Source organism: Melospiza georgiana, chromosome 21 (genome assembly GCF_028018845.1).
Source record: "Melospiza georgiana isolate bMelGeo1 chromosome 21, bMelGeo1.pri, whole genome shotgun sequence".
NCBI classification, from domain to species: Eukaryota; Metazoa; Chordata; class Aves; order Passeriformes; family Passerellidae; genus Melospiza; species Melospiza georgiana.
In genome coordinates, this window is record NC_080450.1 from 2,526,501 (window position 1) to 2,547,281 (window position 20,781).

General features: G+C 43.8%; 1 protein-coding gene across 2 annotated transcripts; it reads right to left on the bottom strand.

The window, feature by feature from the left end:
• Positions 1-1,973: 1,973 nt before the first annotated feature.
• On the bottom strand, positions 1,974-19,127 carry PRKAR1A (protein kinase cAMP-dependent type I regulatory subunit alpha). 2 transcript variants are annotated; one of them, XM_058038752.1, is made up of 12 exons: positions 19,044-19,127; positions 18,078-18,141; positions 16,041-16,219; positions 10,625-10,798; positions 9,909-10,000; positions 9,651-9,712; positions 9,121-9,167; positions 8,439-8,597; positions 7,953-8,013; positions 7,565-7,686; positions 6,910-6,991; positions 1,974-4,485 (listed from the first exon to the last, which is right to left on the bottom strand). In XM_058038752.1, exons 3-12 carry the CDS (start codon positions 16,215-16,217, stop codon positions 4,313-4,315), a joined length of 1,149 nt encoding a protein of 382 aa, XP_057894735.1. In that variant the 5' UTR covers positions 16,218-16,219; positions 18,078-18,141; positions 19,044-19,127; the 3' UTR covers positions 1,974-4,312. The 2 variants fall into 2 exon arrangements, with proteins under 2 accessions (XP_057894735.1, XP_057894736.1); XM_058038753.1 differs by lacking the exon at positions 18,078-18,141.
• Between the last annotated feature and the right edge of the window lie 1,654 nt (positions 19,128-20,781).

Sequence of the window (20,781 nt, forward strand, 5' to 3'; positions counted from 1 at the left end):
ATAGTATCCCAGTGTCTCCCTCCTCTCCAAGTCTGTGCATTTTGAGGAGATGCAACAGAAACTGGGGACAAAAACAAAGCATGGGGAGGGAGTTTTCAGGGTTATTTCAGTTCCCAGCTGACCCTTCATGTCCCAACAGCAAGGTTTAAGAATAACTGGATTAGTGAAGCTCTCCTTAATAGCTTTTTCCTTTAACTATTAGGAATTACTACACTGAGCCTTTTGGCAGCCTGAGGAAAGCAGTTGAGGAGTTTGTTGATAATTTATCATCCTTAAGGGGGGAAAGCAAGCCAACAAAAAACCCCACACCATAACCAACCTACCAGAAACTCGTTCTAAAATAACCTTTAAGTCAAACAAAAGCCTCCTACAGCACTGCAGACCTTCCAGAGGATCCCAAATCCCTGCACAAAAGCTGCCAGGCAGGATCTGGACAGGATCCAGCACCACCAGCTCATTGTCCCATGGGCTGGAGCTCTGCCTGACCCAAAGGGAGCTCAGTGACACAACAAGTGCCTGGATGGTTCAAGGAAGGGACAAAGCTCTTTTGGCCACTGCTGTTTGTCCAGGGGGTTGTGCTGGTGGCTTCATTTAACTCCAAAATATTCTGATAATGCACCTGGCTCCAAACTGCAAAGCCACAGGAGAGGGGCAGTTCTGCTCTGAGTGTGCCCTACAGGTGCCCATTTGTGTGTTTGAGGAAGGTTGGAGCGTTTCACAGTGAAGAAATTCCTCCAGTATTCTGAGATCACAGAGGCGAGCAAAAACTCCATATAAGCCCACCAAAAACCCCACATAAACCCCACCAAAAACCCCACATAAACCCACCAAAATCCCATCTAAACCAAAACCTCACATAAACCCACCAAAATCTCATATAAACCCCACCAAAACCCCACATAAACCCCACTCCAGTTCCTTTAGTCTCTCCCAAACTGTGGTTCAGACAAATCCTTGCATTTCCAACTTTTCAGCAGTCTCTTTTTACTCTTGGGGCTTACAGACGTTTTTGCTCTTGGGGACAGAGAAGAGATGAAAATAAGAGGATTTGTCTCCCTCTCAGCACGTTTGCTCTGTTGGTTATTTCTGTCAGAACAGTGAATTCCCAAAGTTTTATCTCCCTCTACCGGTGACTTTTTGTGCTCTCCCCACACAGGACAAACCCAGAATTAATTCCATCTTTTGCCATGCAATGGTGACTGTTTGCTGCTTCAACAGGAAGCACATGGCAACAGAAGATAAGCTTAAATTTAAGTTGTAATTATAAAGTGTGTATTTATAGTTGTAAGGCTGGAAGTGGAGGGTTTAAAGTTTCATTTTAGGTTATAAAAGTTCTGGTTTCAGCCTGTTTTTTTACAGTGGAGGGGATTGGGAAAGGGAGGGCAGGTGAAGGAAATACCCATGGATATTTAAATGGCTGGTACAGGGTTCTTCTCACTTTTATTCTCCTGGACATGACAGATAAATTTTTACTGGACCTTCCAAGCTGGCTGACTCAGCTTCCTTGGGGCTGGCTGTAAAACACATCCAAGTCTGAGCTGCTTCAGGTCACTCTTCAAATTGTTTTCCTGCTCCATCACAGCTGAAAATCCCCCTTTTCCCTTTCCCACCACAACTTATTCATGATTATCCACCACATGCTCATGAAGGGGTTGCAGAGATGGGAGCAGCCGACTTAGAAATCCAAAAATCACGGCTGGGCTGGGAATGAACACCTTGGGAGAGATCAGAGTTGCCAGGAGCCAAACAGGACACAGGTCCAAGAGCAGAGGAATTCCCAGGCTGGCACGTGGAGGCTGAGCTCTCTCCAGGCTCCAGGGAAAAGCCAGGACCTGAACTCACCCCTCTGGACTTTACACCAAGATAATCCATTAAGCTGCTTATTTTCTGCTGCCTCATTCACAACACATCCTCTAAAGCCAAAGGAAAACACCGTGCAGGGGCAGGGAATAAAATAAAAGAGGCTGATTGCATTTAAGAATTTAAATCATTTTATTGCTTTACCTGCCATTAGGACAATCTATAACAAAAGGAATATAATATAATATATTAGCACATACAGTAAATCAGACTTATAGAGTCAGGTAACAATACAAAAATGGTCCTCTGGTTGACTATAGCTTCCTAGGGCAATAGACTTCATCAATTTGCTGAAGATAGACTAGCAAAAAATTACTTCTAAAGCCCTGAATGTTAGCTAAGGCAAAACTATGCCAATTGTGGTTTCAAACATATTGAAATTGCACACAAAGGTAAAGCTATAACTGTGTTTAATATTTAACTCAGACTTAGCTGATTTATCTTAAAATCTTGTAGGTAAAACTACAAAAGGGAGTAAACAGCAAGCTAAAAAGATGCAGTAGTGAAACTTGATTAGAAAGCCTTATATAAAAAAAATGTGCATTTTTTTTGTGGAGCTCTAACTGGTTTACACAGTTTTTGGTGCTTTAATGTAACACAAAACACATATGAAGAAAAAAACCTGCAGAGTCAAAACTTAACAAAAAAGTTTTACCCAAAAAAGAAGGAGGAAAAAAAACGAAGAACCAAAAAAGGTAGCATTTGCTTATTCCTTAAGGACTCTGGCAGAAATCCTCTATTCAACATCTCTTGAATAGAGAACTCAAACCACAAGCATTTCAATCCCCTTCCTGGGATTTCAGTTTCAGAAATACCCTGAAACCTTTTGTAAAGGCTTGATACCTTCAGTATTACTCTGCATGAATTAGCAGACTCTTCCTGATTCTGTCCATGCCTGGGAAAACGTTGCATTCGCATCCAATCCACCTCAGAAAGGAAATAAAACGAGGGCTCCATCGTTAAAGTAGTTGCACAACAAATGCCAAACTGCTTGCTGTCACTCCCAAATACAAACCTATGCTACTTGATATAAATTACAGTTTAAAGGAAACCTTAAAAATTGCCTACAATTATTGAACCGTGGAATTCAGTAAAAACTTTTGGGAAGTCTTGGTGAGCACAGAGTAATGGAACACAAAGCTGGGAAATACTGAAATACATTTAAGACTCCGCAACAGATTGAACTGGGGGGAAAAAAAAATAGATTAAATAAGTGTGGCGGAAATTCCATAAGCAAGAAAAGAGAATGCACCTTTTGGCTTTGAACTAGAATTATGGTGAACCATTTTTAAAATGATGAACTGACAGCTCTAAAAACTTGAAACAACTGAGTGTTGCAGGTAAGTTCAAATATTCAGGTTTTTTGCCACACATTCTCTACTAAGAATAATGGAGCTCTACAGACCAGCAATCTTGTCACCTGCAACTGATACTGGCCAAAACACTCAGCATTTATTTTCCCTGGTAACAAAGGGTCACTTGAAGTGATGGTGATTTTTTAAAAGTCAACTGAGGATTAACAAAACAATTCACAGGGAAAATCAAATGTTTGCTTTCGACTTCTACACCAATCTAAGCACTCCAACAGTACTAACAGCTGGACAGCTGCACCATTCTTACACCAATCTATGTACTAGAGATCACAGTCAGGCATTTCATGGAGCATTTGGTTCTTGCCACTTGGAACAGGAAGAGTTTTAAATGGCAAATCTATGGCTGGAGAAAGAACAAGTGGAAAAGATCAGTTGCGGCAAGTCAGCAAATGGATCAACAGCTGAAGTTCACCAGAACTATTAACCTGGAAAGCTTTTGATTTACACTTGACAAGAACAGAACTAAGCAATCTTAAACCAGCAGACACAGGAACAATTATACTGGTAAATTCCAACTGTGGCTTTCTTAGCAGCTGATGCCTCACGATTGAGCCTAGGATTACAGTACCCAGAAAATGAAAACAAAACCCAGGAAACCCCAAGCCCCAAGAAGCTCAATTACAAGGGTAGCTCTCATGTGAAAAGAAATACAGCAGGTGATGACCACAGCCTTAAAATCTGTCCAATAATTTGAGAAACACCTTTAAAAGAACTGTTTTCCCCCCCTTTTACTGTCACCTCCTCACTCTATGGCAATGGCGTGGTGCCAGGAGGTCTCTCCCTCGCTGAGCACCGGCCGGAGTTGGACACTGGTGCACAGAGAGAAGCAAACGTCTCCACTGAACTTTTTCTATTAATTTAATGGGACAGAGAGCACAGAAATAATATGCTCTAAATTAATGACAGTGCCATGATAAGCAGTTTATTTTTTTCCTTTTTTTTTTCCTTTTTTCTTTTTTTTTTTTTTTTTTGTTTTTACCCGGACAGGAAGCTGCAAATGCCAGTGGCGATGTGGCTCTGCACAAGGGGAAGGAAGCAGTCTGCATTTGTGAAGCATGGCTTGGACAGGGAGGAAGGTTTCAGACAGACAGTGATACAAAACTGTTGTACTGCTGGATGTTCCTCTTGAGGATATCCGAGCAGGGGCCCAGCACGCGCTCGAAGCGGGGCCGGTCCAGCTTCACACATTTCAAGGGGCCACGAGCCACGACGGTGGCAGCACGAGGACGGTTCATCAGCAGAGCAATCTCACCTGGGACAGCAGAAACAGACAGCAGAGTTACCAATCAATGGGAAAAAAAAAAAAGGCAAAGAAATGACCCCTCTCTGTGGTATTCACGTTTTTGAAAAATTCCTTCGCCCAGGATTTTACTCCTGGGAAGCTGAGAAGCCTCAGAGAAAAATGACAACAATTCTTATCTCATCTGCTTCTCCTGTGTTGTGCTCATGTGGAAAGTGTTTGGAGATTGTTCCATTGGATTCTGCTGTGAGTTGTTTTGACTCTTTGGCCAATCAGGGCCAAGCTGTGTCAGGACTCTGGAGAGAGTCACAAGTTTTCATTATTATCTTTTTAGCATTCTCTAAGTATCTTTTCTGTATTCTTTAGTATAGTTTAGTTCATTTCACACAGAATCAGCTGCTTTGCACAAATAACTGTTAGGATGCCTCAGTTCAAAAGCCACTTAGTCCTTGCAGAGTTCACTTAACTGCAGTATAAGAAGAACTGCTCCTCTCCTCTCTAAGCATTAAACATCTTGAACATTTAATTTACATATCTACAGCATTCTTTAATATATTATAGTATCATAAAATAATAAATTAATCTTCTGAGCACATGGAGTCAGATTCATCATTCCTCCCTTCCATGGGAGGACCTGCAAATATACATATATGTGTATTTGTGTTTATATATTTATATATATATATATGTAATATGAATATACCCTGCAAATAACAACACTTCTCCCCTTGAAATTGCAGAGGAGGTAATTCAGGCTTTAGCACTGCTCAGAACAAGTACCTAAGTAATTACACTAAAAGCAGCTCTGAGGGTAGTTTAAAAAAAACCCTACTTGTTGATTTTGTTATTAAAAAGCCTGTCCACATTCAAGTCTCTCTGAAAAAAGCCTAAAAATTTTCAATGTGTCTCTGTGAGAAAAGGTCATGTTTCAATTCACAGTGTAATTTTCCTAGCCAACATGTAGTTATTTTTCTAATAGAACTGCTCAATTCTGATGTTTCTAGGAAACTTAGGACATGGTTTTGAAGTAAACAAACAAATGAAACATTCATGCACCAGACAGAAGCTTGTGACCCATTGCTGGCCAGAATCAAAACTCTGACTTTGTCATGGGGCTGTGGAAAAGGAGCATTTTGAAGTCCCACTGGATCCCATTTCTGAAGTTTTGCAGAAATATGCCAAAAGCTTTGTTTCAACTGCTGAACAACATGTTTGGAAATGAAATTTTCAACAAACCCCTGTTATCAGCAACAGAAACAACCCCTAACATTCCTACAACAAGCATGGAAGAAACCAGAGCAGCAGCTCTGGGGTTTGTTTGCTTGGTTTTGGACTTGAGCTCTTTCCATGTTCAGGACTGAGGAAAGAACTCAGTGTTCCTTGGAGAACACTTCTGCCTGCATTATCAGAAGGGATGTTCCAAAGAAATGAGGAAAACTTTTCTTCTGTGCCCAATTAAAACTCCTGAACTCAGCAGCCTCCAAAAGAGAAGCTTGCTGAAGAATAAGGGGGTTCTAAGGAGAGTTAAACCCCTGAAGGAAAGGTCTGCAGCACCTGAACACGACTGTGATAATATTTAGAGTGGGAAACTCAAGAGAACACAGAGGGAAATATTAGAAAATATGAAATGACATGGAATGAAGTCTGGTCCGAGATCCTGAGCCAAGCAGACCTTTGGGCAGAGCCCAAGCACTCAAGTCCATCCCAATTCAGGCCTTGCAACAGAGGATTCGCTGCTTACATCATCTACAGGGCTGAAAACCTGGACAACCAAAAGGTTTTAGCAAGAGGAAAGAGAGGAACTACCCAAACCATGAGAAAAATGTTAGGGGTTTTGGGAGGGAGAGGGCTGTGCTTAACCATTAAAGAGCAGGTTGTGACAAGGTTCTGACCAGCTTCCTGTCTGACCTGGAGAACAGAAGGCCAAGGAAGGAATTTTCCTATTTACTGCTGTCTTCAGCTGTGTAATGAGTGACTACAAAGACAAACCCAGGCTGCACAGGGAAAGACAGAGAGAAAGCAACAGGCTGCAGAACAGGAAATTCTTGTCAGGCACGAAGGAAAAAACCTCTGCACAACAAGGCTGGTTAGACAGAGAATGAAATTGCCCAGAGAGGCTGTGGGATCTCCATCCCTGGAGACACAGGAAACTCAACTGGACACAGCCCTGAGGAATACAATGTCATTTAAAATTTAGCTCTGCTCAGGGCAGAGAAGTCAAGCCAAATAATTTTTTTACAGTAAATTAGTGTGGAACAATCACATCCTGTGTGCACACCTGAGTGCCAAATGACTCTGATACTCACCCAGCACTGAGAGCAACCACAGCAGCCCAAAACAGTAATTAAGCAAATCCATCTCATCTCCACCATTGACACAGCACAGACAAAATGGTGACAGTGCGTCTGCAGCCACAGTTGTCACAACAGAACTCACCAAAGTAATCAGAAGGTCCCAGTCTGCCCACTTCAACAAATTCCTCATTTTCTGACCGGCGCTGTAACACTGCAGCTGTGCCCTTCAATAAATGACAGCAGTCAAACAACTGCAATTTCCACTCCAAACACTGAATTGCACACAGAATCAGCTGCTTTGCACAAATAACTGTTAGCATGCCTCAGTTCAAAAGCCACTTCACAGGCCTTGCACAGTTCACCTAACTGCTATTCAAGAACAATTGCTCCTCTCCTCTCTAAGCATTAAACATCTTGAACATTTACACATCTACAGCAGTGAATTCTTCCTGGTTTTCCTCAGAATAGTACAAATATTATAGTATGACAAGCAAAAAACCCAGAATAAACACAAATCACCAGACAGAACACAAGTAAGGCATTAGCAGCTATCCAGAACAGGTCTCTACTCTCAGAAAGATAAACTGCTTTCAGTCAGAAACTTGTTACTTTTTTCCTGAAGTATCATTTGTGAAAACAGCAAAACTAAATCCAAGTTACTGCATGTCCAGCAAGATGATGTTTCTTTAGTGATTCTCTGGAAGTACATTCTTATGTTTTGTTCTTGTCCAAGTGCCTGCTTAGGGACACAACCAAGAAAAGTCAAGTTCTGAGCCTGCAATTTTGAGCTTGCTTACCTCCAAGATAATGAAGAATTCATCTCCTGGCTCTCCCTGGACCACAATCTTCTGCCCATCCTCAAATTGTACCGGTTCCAAGGCATCAGCCACAGTGAGACGCTCCCACTTGTCCAGAGATTCTGCAGATGTTTAAGAGTTCATTACTGGAGTGTCTTCTCAAGGCACAAATTACACCTTCTGCTCTGTATTTATACAGAGGTCAGTGTATTTCTGCCTGCATTTGTGCATCAGTGATCAAGACCTGAATTAGGGTTATTTTGGATTGATGCAGAGAAGCAGTTGTGATGAGTTCCCACAACAGCCTGTAATCATCATAATGCTGGGTAACAGCTTCATTACAATGTGCCAACTGATTCCACTCCAGAACAAAAATCTGCTCACTTACCCAATATAGATACTTTACTAAGGAATTTCTCATACATATTTCTCTTTCTCAAAGTATTTCCCTATAAAAAAAAGGAAAGGACACAAAGTAAGTGCTCTGTCTACTCTAAATAAAACTCCAGACACAAACAAATTTAACCAGACACACAGTGTTCTGTCTCACAGACCCCAAACCCACAAGATGAAATGTTTTGAAATTGAGTTCTCTCAGTAATATTCCAGTTGAGCAACATTCCTAAAGTACTCAGCAGTTCTTGCAGCCTTATTTCACCCTCAGCTCAGTTTAATACTGGCATTGTTTTGCTCACTAATGCAAGATTCCCCCTTGCCCTGCGCCGGAGAGATGCACGTTGAGTAATCAGCTTTCTGATTACCGAAGAGACAGCAGGATTTGGAATAAACAACTCCAGCAGAGGACAGGCAGAAGGACAGACACCCAGGATACATAACCCCCAAAGCACAAACCCAGGTTTTGAGGGCTACTTGCCATCAGGATCCTTCTGTAGCTGTCCCTGTCAATGCCCCACAACTTGACGTTGGTCTTGGCTTTGACGGTGGCAGCTCGGGGGGTGCCGTAGATGAGGGCGAGCTCTCCAAAGCTGCCACCCTCACCCACACTGGTGGCCCACTCACTGTTCACGTAAACCTGCAAGGCAGAGCGTGGTCAGACAGCCCTCAGCTTCCTGCTGCCCTCTGCTCCCTTGGGAGGACAAGGAAATTCTCACATCTGTACTAAGGTTGATTATTTCAGGGTTTTGCCAATGCTTCCGAACCCAGCACAATTTGAATTTTTGTTGACAAAGGGATTCTCTTCTACATCTCATGCACAGACTCCTGAGAAACAACACCTCAACAAGGTCTGTCAGCTATGAATGAGCTGGGCTGGAAAATAAAAGTCCGGTTGTTCTTAAAGACAGCCCCACACCTCAACTCCACCCTGCATGCTTAAAACATCTGTATCATGTCCAAATCATTAATTTTTAAACTCAGTCTGTGCAATCAGACTGAGCTCTTAAGGAGCAAAACAAACTTATAGAAGTAAGAACATAAAACGAGCAAAGCTGCTAAAGGCAGGGTCTGTAGAAGAGGCCTATAGAAGAATACTCCTATATCAGAGTATTCTTCTTCTAGGAATGAAGAGATCATAATAAACTACCAGGAATGCTTACATCCATTTCTCCTTGATCAACAACATAGAAGTTATCACCTTCATCACCTAAAGAAGAGAAAAAAAAATTGAACATACACTAAACTGAATATAATAAGAAAGAATTGGCATCTCTGCCAACTTTGATGTTTAGACTCCAACAATGTTGGCAAATTTTCCCACAGTTTGCAGGGTGAAACATCACATTTTGCTGATTTCACACTCCTCAGTCCCATGAAAGGGGACATCTACTGGTACCCAGGAGATCAGCAGCAATTCCAGGATTACTGGGAAGGCCAGCCAGATCCATAAACTGATATAACATTTCTCCAGAGTCATCAAGGGACAATATTCCCAACTATAATCTCTGCAAGGAAGCCTCATCCTCCTCCAGTGGCTCCAACTCCTCACTTCAGTATCAAGTGCTTCAGGGAACACAACAAGAAATTGTGTGGCTGCAGTGAGCCTGCTTTTCTATTAAAAAATAAACACAATCTAAGAGCACTAGGCCAGAGCCAGCTCCCCATCCCCAGAGCACACAGTGTCACTTGCCTTGCTGGATGACAGTCTCTCCTGCGATGTAAGTGACAGGGAACATCGCATCGAAGATGTCACTGCAGGACAGGACACCACAATCAGACAAAAACCTGCACAACTCCACACATCTGTACCCTCAAACCCATCCACACTGCTCCTGGAGCTCTGTGTGTCCCACTGACCACTGCAGAGTCACTGCAGATTTGTGACACATTTAGCTCTTCTGAACTCTGCCCTTCCACAAACCTTAACCCCACCAAGACTTCCTCCTACCTCCTCTCATTATCATCAAGATGGGTAAACAGCACATTCTTCTCAATTGCTTTTGCCAAAGCAGCCATGGTTTTATAATCTTTTGGAATAACCTAGGAGAGGATCAGAGAAAGCAAATGGTTAATTTTTCTCATGAAACATTTCTTTATTTCCCATGGTAAATAAACAACTTAAATTGCTACAAAACACTGGCAGAGTTTTTCCATTTTTCTTTCAAGCACTATAAATATAACCCCAAATATAGTAAATGTTTACAGACAGTTTGAACACAAGGAAAATATAATCTTGTATTATTTTATGCAACTGAAAAGCATAATTCCATGCTCAGTTTGTCAGTTTTTTTTGCAAGAGGATGAGTATCTGTTCAACCTGTGTTTTCCTGGGAACAGCAGCAAGCCTGCTCTGCCATTAGGCCAAACGTTGTTGCAGCTGCCAAATAACTGGAAGCACATTCTATATATCTAAATATATGCACATCTAAATATACATGGCTTCAAAGGGAACAGGTCTAAGTAATGCATGAATGGTTTAATTGCATGATGGGTTATTCTGTCCTCCAGTTACACAGCCACACACACAGGTCTGCTTTTTACAGCAATTAGGACATAACAGGCTCCAGGAGCTCGGTGTTATTTAACGCCCTGGACAGAAGGTGGGTTCAGATAAACTCTTGGATTCTGGGTGTAATTTTGAGCAAGGTTTAAGAGTCAGAGCACCTTTCTAACATAAGAGGCAGCATCCTCTTCTGTGTAGACTTCTGCACTGATGGCCCCACGTCGTGATCTGTATTTAACCACGGGGTTCAGGGGGGGAGGAGGGGAGATCTCGTCCTCCCGGGAGTCGGAGCGAGAACCAGACTTCAGCTGATTCAACAACTGCTTTGTTTCCTCCTAAACAGGAAGGAAGACATGTTTGTGTCACATAATCCAAAGGGAAAAATAACCAAGCAGAGATGTATCATGTTCCAGCCCAGCCTGCCAACACCAGGCAGCTTCCTGTGTACCATTATTCCCACATTAAGGCAAACAGGAGACTGCAGCATCCGAGATCAAAGCCCTTTCAAAACCACGTGGTAGATGTGCCTTTCATTCCTACCACTCACATCACAATGGGGTTTATTTCATTGAGTTATTCTTCATTTATTAAACTATTGGTGTGAACACATTGATTCTGGTTTCTGCCAGTGTATTCAACAGGTGATGAGGACATTCCTCAAATGCTGAAGGAACTTCCCCAGCTGCAAACCCCCCATTCCTCCCCTCAGCTGCGAGGTGTTAAAGCCTTTTTGGAGTTGAAAGACAGAGGAGCAATTCCTCAGAAATCCGTGCTACATGAGAAGCTTATCAAAGAGGTTGAGTCATGGACCAACTTGATACTCACTAACCAGCATTTATTTTGGGAGAAAGAAACATGAACACTGCTTTCAATAGAGCTGGAGGAAGGATGCTGTAGGCCAAAGTGGGATTTTTTTATGCAAACCACATGCAAACCTTGCATAAGGTTACTTGTTTTCCTTATTTCCTTCAGTTACTTATTGTGTTGGAGTGATACTCTAGAAGAGCAGGGTACTTACAATAACACAATTTCTAATTAACTCAACACACAGAAATTTGATTCTTCGAAAGATTCACTCAATCAACTAAAATCAGATTCAAAACAAAACAGCCAAGCCTGGACTCAGAGCACTGACATCAGAACAGCTCAAATGACTTTCCCAGCACTAGGAAACAGGGGTTTGGGACATTCTGTAAAAGAACAAGGACTCATCTGTTCTCCCAGAGCTCCAGCCCTTGTAAAGCTGGGTCTGTCCCAGTGTCCTTGATCCCAGCTGGGCAGAGGCTGTGGATCACAGCACCAGCCCCAGGGAAGGGCCATGGGACACCCATTCATTCCTGGGAGTTTCCACTGCCCCTCTCCCCTCCCAGAGCCAAGGAGCTGCACAGCCTCACGTTTCACTTCCTGCTCTCTGCCCATTGATCAAATGGTGCCACATTTCCCAGCCATGGGAGCAAAATGTATTTAAAACTCATTTCTGTCCTCTGATTTTATCTCGACAGAGATGAAATTAAAAATAGCTTGAGCAGTAATAAATGTTTGGTGTAAAGCGCCCCACCATCAACCACAGAACATGTTTGTTCATATATAAAATACTTAACCATTAAAAAAGACATTTTTTAAATAAGTGAACACCAGCTGCTGGGTTTTTTCCAGTATCACATAAAATATTAAATATTGTGATCAGAGACTGAAGCACTCAGCAGCATTTAGTGAGGGAGTTGTTATCAAAACACTCTTCAAGAGACTCCTCAGGGCAATGCCCCACTCAGGGAGAAGGAAACTGCACTAACACAAAAAATTATAACTGGTAACTTCTGTCTGACCCAAAATTAATATTAACATTTTTTAGAATAGTAAGTAGGGGATGGACACAGAAACAAGTTACATACGGGTAAAATAATGTATTAATTTAAAATACACCACTTTCTCTGAACAGTCCATACACACATTCACCAGTAAGATTCTCCCTGAGACGAATCATACAACAGAACCATAGAATGAGAGTAAAAGAGACCTCCAAGATCATCAGCTCCAAACATCACTGTAGCAACTAAACTATAAATCTCCAGATATTCCTATTACACTGACAGACACCCCTGTGCCATACATCCTATAATCTGTTTCATCTTTTTGATAGACACCTTTTACAATTTCTGACACTAACCCCCATTTCTTACACCAATAGATCAGAGAATAATTACAGTAGGACCTAAAGAAAGAGTGGCAGTTGTTATTCCCAGCTACCTTTGGATTTAGCCAGTTTATGAGGAAAACCTGTTTGTTCAAGTCTAGAAGCTCCTCACATTAAACAGGTCATGGATAAAGAAACTCAGTTTGCTCTGCACTCATCAGTATAAATATTCCCAGGATCTGAGAAAGATTATGGAATAATTTATTTATTCCATCCAAGTGTTGATCTGGTCTTTCAGCTGATGAAGCAGTTCACAATTTTCAGTGTCAGTCATGAACTGCAAGCATTATTTTTCCTGAAAAATAACCAATGTCTTTAATTCCATTTCAATTATTCCAAGTAATACTGAAGTGATGACACTTCACATACTCAGATTTAAGTCTATCAGCTACTGAAGGAGACCTTCACAATTTCAGAATTATGTACACTGTAAAACCTGCTAATTGCCATTGCACCAGACACAGTCTCAACTTCCTCTGGTAATTAGTATTTCATTTATATTATACTTTAAAAACCCCAACCATTCAGAAGCTATAAAAGCATTTTTAAAAAAGCTCTGCCAGAAATTCACAACTGCAGAGTATATCCTCATAAACTAGCTTGTTTTGCAAAAGAAACACTTAGGAAAATGCGAAAATATTCAGATATATATATAATATTATGTGTGTATATATATATATATATATATATATATATATATATATATATATAATAATTTTGAATATAATATATATAATAATTTTGAATATAATATATATACTAATTTTTGAATATAATATATATAATATTTTTTGAATATAATATATATAGTATTTTTTGAATATAATATATATAGTATCTGGGCAAGCCAGGTGGTGGGGAACAGGGGCAGTGACTGCACGTCCACCACACTTCCAGCTCTCTGTAAAGCCTGATGTGCACATAACTGCATCACACACAGTATTTCAATGCACTTATTCCAGAGGACAGGCATGTCCAAGAGCCAGGATTCAGCGGGCAGGCTGCAATAATGATCTCTACATTGAATTTCCACAGCTCAAGCAGCCCTACACAGCCCAGCCCAGCACTGGAGAGCCATTACAGCTTTTAGCAGGTATTGCTATTACCACACATGTTTGCACAGCAAAGAGAACAGAGGCCTTAGCACACCACAAACAGATAAAATAAACCATTTATACAATCAATGAGCAGTAATTAGATTCACCTAACAGCTTTCATAACCCAGAGGAGGACATTTGAATTCCTGTAGTAGCTGTAACCATCTCGGAGGCAGCAATTTTAATGTTTCTGAACAGAAATTCTAAAGCATGTTTAAATTTCTTCAGCATATTTTAATAACATGCCAGTGAATCAGCTCTGTTTGTGTGCAGTGGAAGAGATGACTTGTCAAGAGAATGAGAGAGAAAATAGCAAGCTCACTTCAATCTTCAATGGTGTTCCTTCAAAAATCAATCTTATTTAAAATAACTCAGGTTGAGATTCAGTCAGAGAGAGGAAAATTCAGAAAGCACATTGAAAAGCTGCTGTGCTTTATTACAGGTGTAACAGACATGATTTGGGAGGTGAAGCAGAGTGACTTCAGGCATTTTTGCTGTAGCAGAGCTGAAGACTGGTTAATAAAGTCAGTGACAATTTGTGCTCTGCAGACAGGGATGTCAGGAGTTTCCTGCCCAGCACAAGATGCTCACAGCTCACCTGAGAGCTGGGCAGGTACCACAGCATCAAGTTACATATGGCTAAAATAATATATTCATTTAAAATACACCAGTTACTGGGGAAACAGCCCAGCTGAGTGGGGAAAGCACCCAGGGGAAGCTGCAGAAAGTTTAAACCAAAGGAGGCAACAAAAAAAAATGCTCCAGTTTCTGTAGCTACAGCTGCACTAGAGGGCACTTGGAAACCATGAGAAAAAACCCTGACCAAAATTCAGAGCAATTTAAGGGGAAAAAACATCTCCTAACCAGTTTTATTTTCAGCTCCAGTGTAGGCTGACCAAGTGCACAAAGAGCCAATGGGCACCAGAATAAAATCATCAACTTATTCAATTCCAACATGTCATTAAATTCAGAGCTGGACTTGTTATCTTGCTAAAAAACAAATTAAGTTCCCAAATACTGCATGCTGATCATAAATCCACTGCACAAAAGCACCCAAATAATCCCATTTTATATCCCCACATACGGATTGGTTGAGGATTTATTCTAAGCACAGTAATATGGTTTACTTGGTAAAATTTTGTCTATAGATACCTGTGGTGATGCTTTAAAATTCCCAACCTAGCAGTACCTCAAAACTCAAGAATCCAAGGAGTGGAAGGAGTCATTGTAACAGGCACAAGGGATTTTTAAGAAACTCATTATTCACTGGTTTGTTGCTGATACGGACAACCAAAAAAGTCAGAGCTCTTAATTTCATAAGCAAAATGTTCCCCAAATAAATTAAGAGTTATAGCAGGTAGGCTGCCTCCCTTGGTGATTTTCTAGTACTTATCCTGAACACTTCCATTAAAATACAATTTCTACAAGACATATTTATGATCTGCAGTGTTAATTTCCCTCTTCTTTATAGCAGCAATTAGAAACTCACTAGGAAAAAAACCCATCAATATCTAACTGCCCTATACAAGCACTGAGAGCAGCACCTGCAAACAAGAGCTGCACAAGGTCACAGCTGCATTATTTACTAATTCCATCTTCTGAGCACAGTTGCATCCAACCTTTCCTCTGCACGAGCCTTTAATCTTCCTATTTCCACTGCAGCTCCTTCTCCTACCTGCTTAGTGATCAATATACAAAATTACCAGGTCAGAAGAGTGTGAAATCACTGTTTCAATGCTTTCTATTCCCAAGATCCCAGAATGCTTCCAGCAACAACAAAAACACCAAAGGGAGCTCAGGGCAAACACAAGAGGGACAGCAACACTGAACTCCCAAGAGAAGGCACAAACAGGCTTGCTCTTGCAGAGATCTGCAATGCAAATATTCATTTATCTTCAACCAGGCCTGGATAATACCACTGGCACCACTTCTGTGCTCTGCCCACATTACTGGAAATCAATAGAAGAATCCAAATGCCCTCAGCAGCATCCAGCAAGGTCAATCCCCAGAGCTCTCCAGCTCCAGACACACCCATGTATGCTGTGTATCCTCCATGAGTAAGCACTGGGCTGGGATCACACCTGGCTAAGTCTGCTTGTCACCTCATGGTCTGTCCTACAGGCTCTGGTGTGACAGAGGTGCACAACTACTGGAAAACAGGATCTGCTTTCCAAAAGCACCACTTCCAATTTCAAACAGTCAACACAACTGGTCAAATCTGCAGCTCAGCCCCTAAGTGACAAAAACACATCTCAATATAATTTGTTCCACCCTCTGTGTTTTTACCTTCTCCAATCTCTCAAAGTACTCCCTGATGAAGCCCATGGGTCGCTCAGGTCTCACAGTGCACAGCTGCACGATGCAATCCTTCAGCAGCTGCTGGATGTTGTGTTTTTGGATGTAAAGCTCACACTCCCGAAGGCTCCGCTCCTCCTCGCTGCTGCTGCTGCTGGAAGCTGCCATGGCTGAAGGGAACAGAAGGAGGAGGTTAAATAATACATAACTACTGGAAACTGCTTTGGAAACAAAGATGGTGCAGCCTAAAATAAAGTTATGCTGCATTATCTTACTGATACCACAGCAAAAAAATGCCTTTACCAAACTAAGCTAAAGAAAATGCTGGGAACTTATTTAGCACCTGGAAAGAAATCAGAAATCAGAACTCTGGGGGTTCTACAGCCACAGGCAGAAAAGGAAAAGCTGAGAAACCTTCAACAACTCAAGTCCTGTGTGAGGGAAGATCCCACCTGAACTGAGGGTTTTGTAGGACTGGAGGCTCCTGTCAGGAGCTGTGCGGGGTCATGGGGCTGGGTGAGGGCCAGGAGGGAGGTGGGTGGGAGCTGGAAATGTGAGAGGCCAGGCACGAGCAGCATTCGGAAGTGGAACATGCTCAGGTTGAAGCCAAAATGCCAGGGCAGGGTTGGCTGTCGGAAGTTATGGATTACAGACACAGCTCCTAAAAAGCTCCTGTGTAACTGAAACCTGCTCATAGCTCATCACTTATTTCATGGATACACTGCAATCCCAAAATACCTCTGCAACTGTAAATAACGAAGAGTGCAGCTTTAAACATCTGTCATGAGGCCAGGTGTTCTAAAGACTTCAGCTATAACATTTTCAGAAATGTTCTTAAGGAGATTTTTCTCCCCTTTCAAGTTTGTACTGGGTTTCTACTTCCAGATTTTGGGGTACAGGGGGTTTCTGTGAGAAGCTGCTGGCTGCGTTCTCCATATCAAACAGAGCCAGTGCCACTCAGCTCCAACATGAAACTGCCACTGGCTGAGGCTGGGCCCACCAGTGACAGTGACACAGCCTTGGGGACAATGGATCTAAGGAGGGAGGAGAGATGGCAGCTCCAGCCAGATAGAGGAGGGGGAATAAATGGGAAAAACTGGGAAAAACAGCCCTGCAGCCCCCAGGGTCAGAGCACGAGGGGCTCCAGGCTGTATGGATTCCCTGGCAGCCTGTGATGCAGCCCAGGGACCAGAGATCCACCTGCAGGCCCTGGAGATCCACAGGGGAGCAGAGATCCATCCACAGCCCCTGGAGGTCCAAAGGGGAGCAGAGATCCATCCACAGCCCCTGGAGGTCCAAAGGGGAGCAGAGATCCACCTACACCCTGTGGAGGACTGGAGCAGAGGAAATCACAGTGTGACCCACAGGAATCCTGTGCTGAGGTGGTTTTCTGGCAGGAGCTGTGACCATGGGAGGGAAAGCAGGCTGGAGAGCAGCCTGCAGGAAGGATTTATGTTGGAGAAGCCCATGGAGGACTGTCTCCCATGGGGAAGGTGTGAGACCTTCCCCTGAGCAGGATGGAGCAGCAGAGACAGCGTGCAAGGAACTGACTGCAATCCCCATCCTCTGAGGAGAGGCAAAGAACATCAGGAGTAAAGTTAAGGTTGGAAAGAAGGGAGAGGGCCAGGAAGATGTCTGTAAGATCTGGCTTTATTTCTCATTATCCTACTCAAATTTAATTAGTTTAATTTATTACCAATTTCCCCCGGTGGAGTCTGTTTTGCCCATGATGGCAAATGGTGAGTGATCTCTCCCTTATCTCAGTCCAGGAACCTTTCCTTATATTTCCCTTCTGTTGTTGAGTTAAAGAGGGCAGTGATGGAGCAGTTTTGGTGGGTGCTTAGCATCTAGCCTGGCTCAGCCCACCACAAGTTAATAAAACCATTTTAAAATACATTGTTTAAGTATACATGTATATAGACACACATTTCATGTCATTTTTTTCATAAGAAAATTAACACTGTGAGAATTAAAGAAACAGGGAAGAATTTCTCAGGGCATTTTTGGATGAAATATAAAGGAAGTTACCTGGTACAGGGAGTGTGGCAACAGCTTATTTATATGCAGTAAGATATGTTGATCCCGGGATCAGCTTTTGAAAGGGAAAAAACGGATTCAGTCAAAATAATTTTGAGAAATGACAAGTCACTGAAGTCACACCATGGGGTTTATCCTGCTGATGCAGCAGCAGAAAAACCCAGGGCAAAGAGGCAACACAACGTGCCCCTATGAATTCTGCTGCTGGAGATTACAAAGGCTTCGAGTTAATAAGGAATTACCAACACTTCACGCAGGTGTTGTGACTGTCACACCTAATCCCTGCTCAAGGACGGACACACACACACACACGTGTATTGTGCATTGCATAAACACAAAGCGTGGCCTCCCCACGGGCTGACAGAGCGCCCAGAAGTTCCCCAGTCGCTCCTTTCGTTCTGGCAGCCCGCACTGAAGGTCAGCGCTCACCGAGCGGCCCCGTGAGCGGCCCCGGGCCACGCCAGAAGGGCAGAGCGGGGCAGGAAATGCGGCATCACGGGCAAAATGAAAACGCCGCTATTTATCTCTACGAGCCATTTTTTCTGCACAATCCCAAAGCTTCCCCGAGCTGCCCAAGGCGTGGCTGCCCCGCCCAGCCCAGCCCATCACGCAGCGCTCCAGGGGCTGCGGCCGCTTCGCACCCGGGGCCACCGGGACGGCACCGAGCCGGTACCCCGGGGCGGGGTACGGAGCCGCGGGGGCAAACCGGCCCAAAGGCCGTGAAGCGCCTCTGGACCCGGCCCCACAGCCCGCGGGGCTCTCTCGGACACCGACCCGAGAAGGCGCCGCTGTCCCCGCAGCAGCCCCGGAGCCGCGGCCCCGCTCCCTCAGCCGGGCCGGGCCGGCCCCGCCCCAAGGCCGCAGCCTCCCGCTCCGCGCCCGTCCCGCGCGGTTCTCGCCGCCCCCGGCCCCGCCGCCGCCCCGGGGCCGCCCGGCCGCTGCCCCCGCCCCGCTCACCTGCGGCGGCTCCGCCGGGACCCCCCGCCCGTCCCGGCCCGGCCGCGGCCTCGCTGCAGCGGCGGCACCGGAAACCGACCGGCCGGACGGGCCCCGCCCGCCCTGACGTCAATGCGCCTCGCTCTCGCCCGGGCCCGTCGCCGCGGTAACCTTAAAGGGGCAACGGTAGGCGCGGCGCGGGCGCAGGCAGGGGAGCGGCGCGGGAGGAGCCTGCGGCTTTAAGGCGCGCGGGGCTGGCGGGAATGGGGTGGGGGTGCGCTGAGGGGTGTGGGATCCCCTGAGGGGAGCGGGAATGGCGAGAGGGGCGGGAAAACCTGAGGGGAGCGAGAATAGCGAGATGGGAATGGGAAACCCTGAGGGGAGCGGGAGTGGCGAGAGGAGTGGGTTCTCCTGGGGATAGTGGGATCCGTCGGGGCATCAACTCCACACCGACACGGCTGCAGCAGTCCCCGGTCTGAAAAGGACCCGCTTAAAAGATCAGAGATTGTTATAGGTGGAGGAAAATAAATGATATTCAAGTTTGGCAAAGATTTCACTATAATTGATGTAAATCCATCTGGGAATTATTTCATGTGTCTTTATGCTGAGATGAGCCCTTTGACTCCATTCACTTTGTCTACTCCAAGCCATAAGAAATAGTTTACATTATTTTTATATCTGGGCTGTGCTGGCACGGGCAGAACTCATCTATGGGCTTGGGGAGGAGAAATGAGCCCTAAAAATGAACCCTGAACTGTGCATCTGCTGATCTTGCAACACAGAACATAACTCAGCTTTTTCCTCTAATGTTACATCACTTCAGCCAGCACTCACTTGTGCTTAACCCATATGGGAGAATCACATAATGTACAGTGACAATTATTCTCAACAACAACAGTTCAATGTATATTTTGATATAAGAAGATAGTGGTGTTTGTGCTGTGATACACAATCCATCAGGAACTACCTGCTGAGGGGTTTCTTGTTTATTAGCTCCTATATTAAAGACATAAAGGGTAATAACTTGGGTGTAGATCTTGGACCTGCAATTCCAACAGACCCAGTCCAGCCCCTGAGCTCACATTCCCCAAATCTTTGATAATTTCTGCCTAATATGGGTTAATTAGAAGCGAGGGTCCAGGATTTTCTGGCATTCTGCTCAAAGCTAGTACTTTTACGAGAAATATAAAGAAGGATAATTAATATTTGTGAAATTGTCAGAGTACAGCATCGAAATACCAAATTACTTGCTCAGCTGGTTATAGAACAGTTCCTTCTGTAACTCAAAACTACTGGAAGTTTCTGAACACCACAAAAAGTCATCTGCATTCCCACCTACACATTTCTTCCTCAGCTTTTTACCTCCCCTTTTTACTTTATGCTAGTGTCACATCTCACTCCTTGTTTGGACAAGTCCTAGTGCTGTTTTGGGATGGATCCCATCTGGAACAAAGCTCTGCCCCTGTGTAAAACCTGTTCTGCAACGTCCTCTTTCTTAGGGAAACAAGTATTCCCTTGTGCTTGTTGCAATCCCTGCTGGAGTCCTGGAGCCAGGAGAATGGGAACAGAAGCAGCTTCCAGAAGGAGTTTTGTGAGGCCACTGGACACAGCGAGGGAGTCAGCACTGGTTATCTCTCAAAGTTAAATCACACTTCTCAAAGTTAAATCTCACTTCCATGAGCCGATGCTCCCACGTCCCCACGTGTTAATTCTCACACTGCCAAAGACGTAAGGGAAATTAAAAACAAACAAAGCCCTG

Bases quoted from the DNA above. Each gene is read 5' to 3' on its own strand.
- PRKAR1A (XM_058038753.1), bottom strand. From the start codon at position 16,217: ATGGCAGCTTCCAGCAGCAGCAGCAGCGAGGAGGAGCGGAGCCTTCGG. The intron at 10,799-16,040 runs GTAAAAACACAG...CTTCCTGTTTAG, and splicing joins ACTTTGAGAGATTGGAGAAG to GAGGAAACAAAGCAGTTGTT. The intron at 8,598-9,120 runs GTAAGCATTCCT...TCTGCCTTGCAG, and splicing joins TTGATCAAGGAGAAATGGAT to GTTTACGTGAACAGTGAGTG.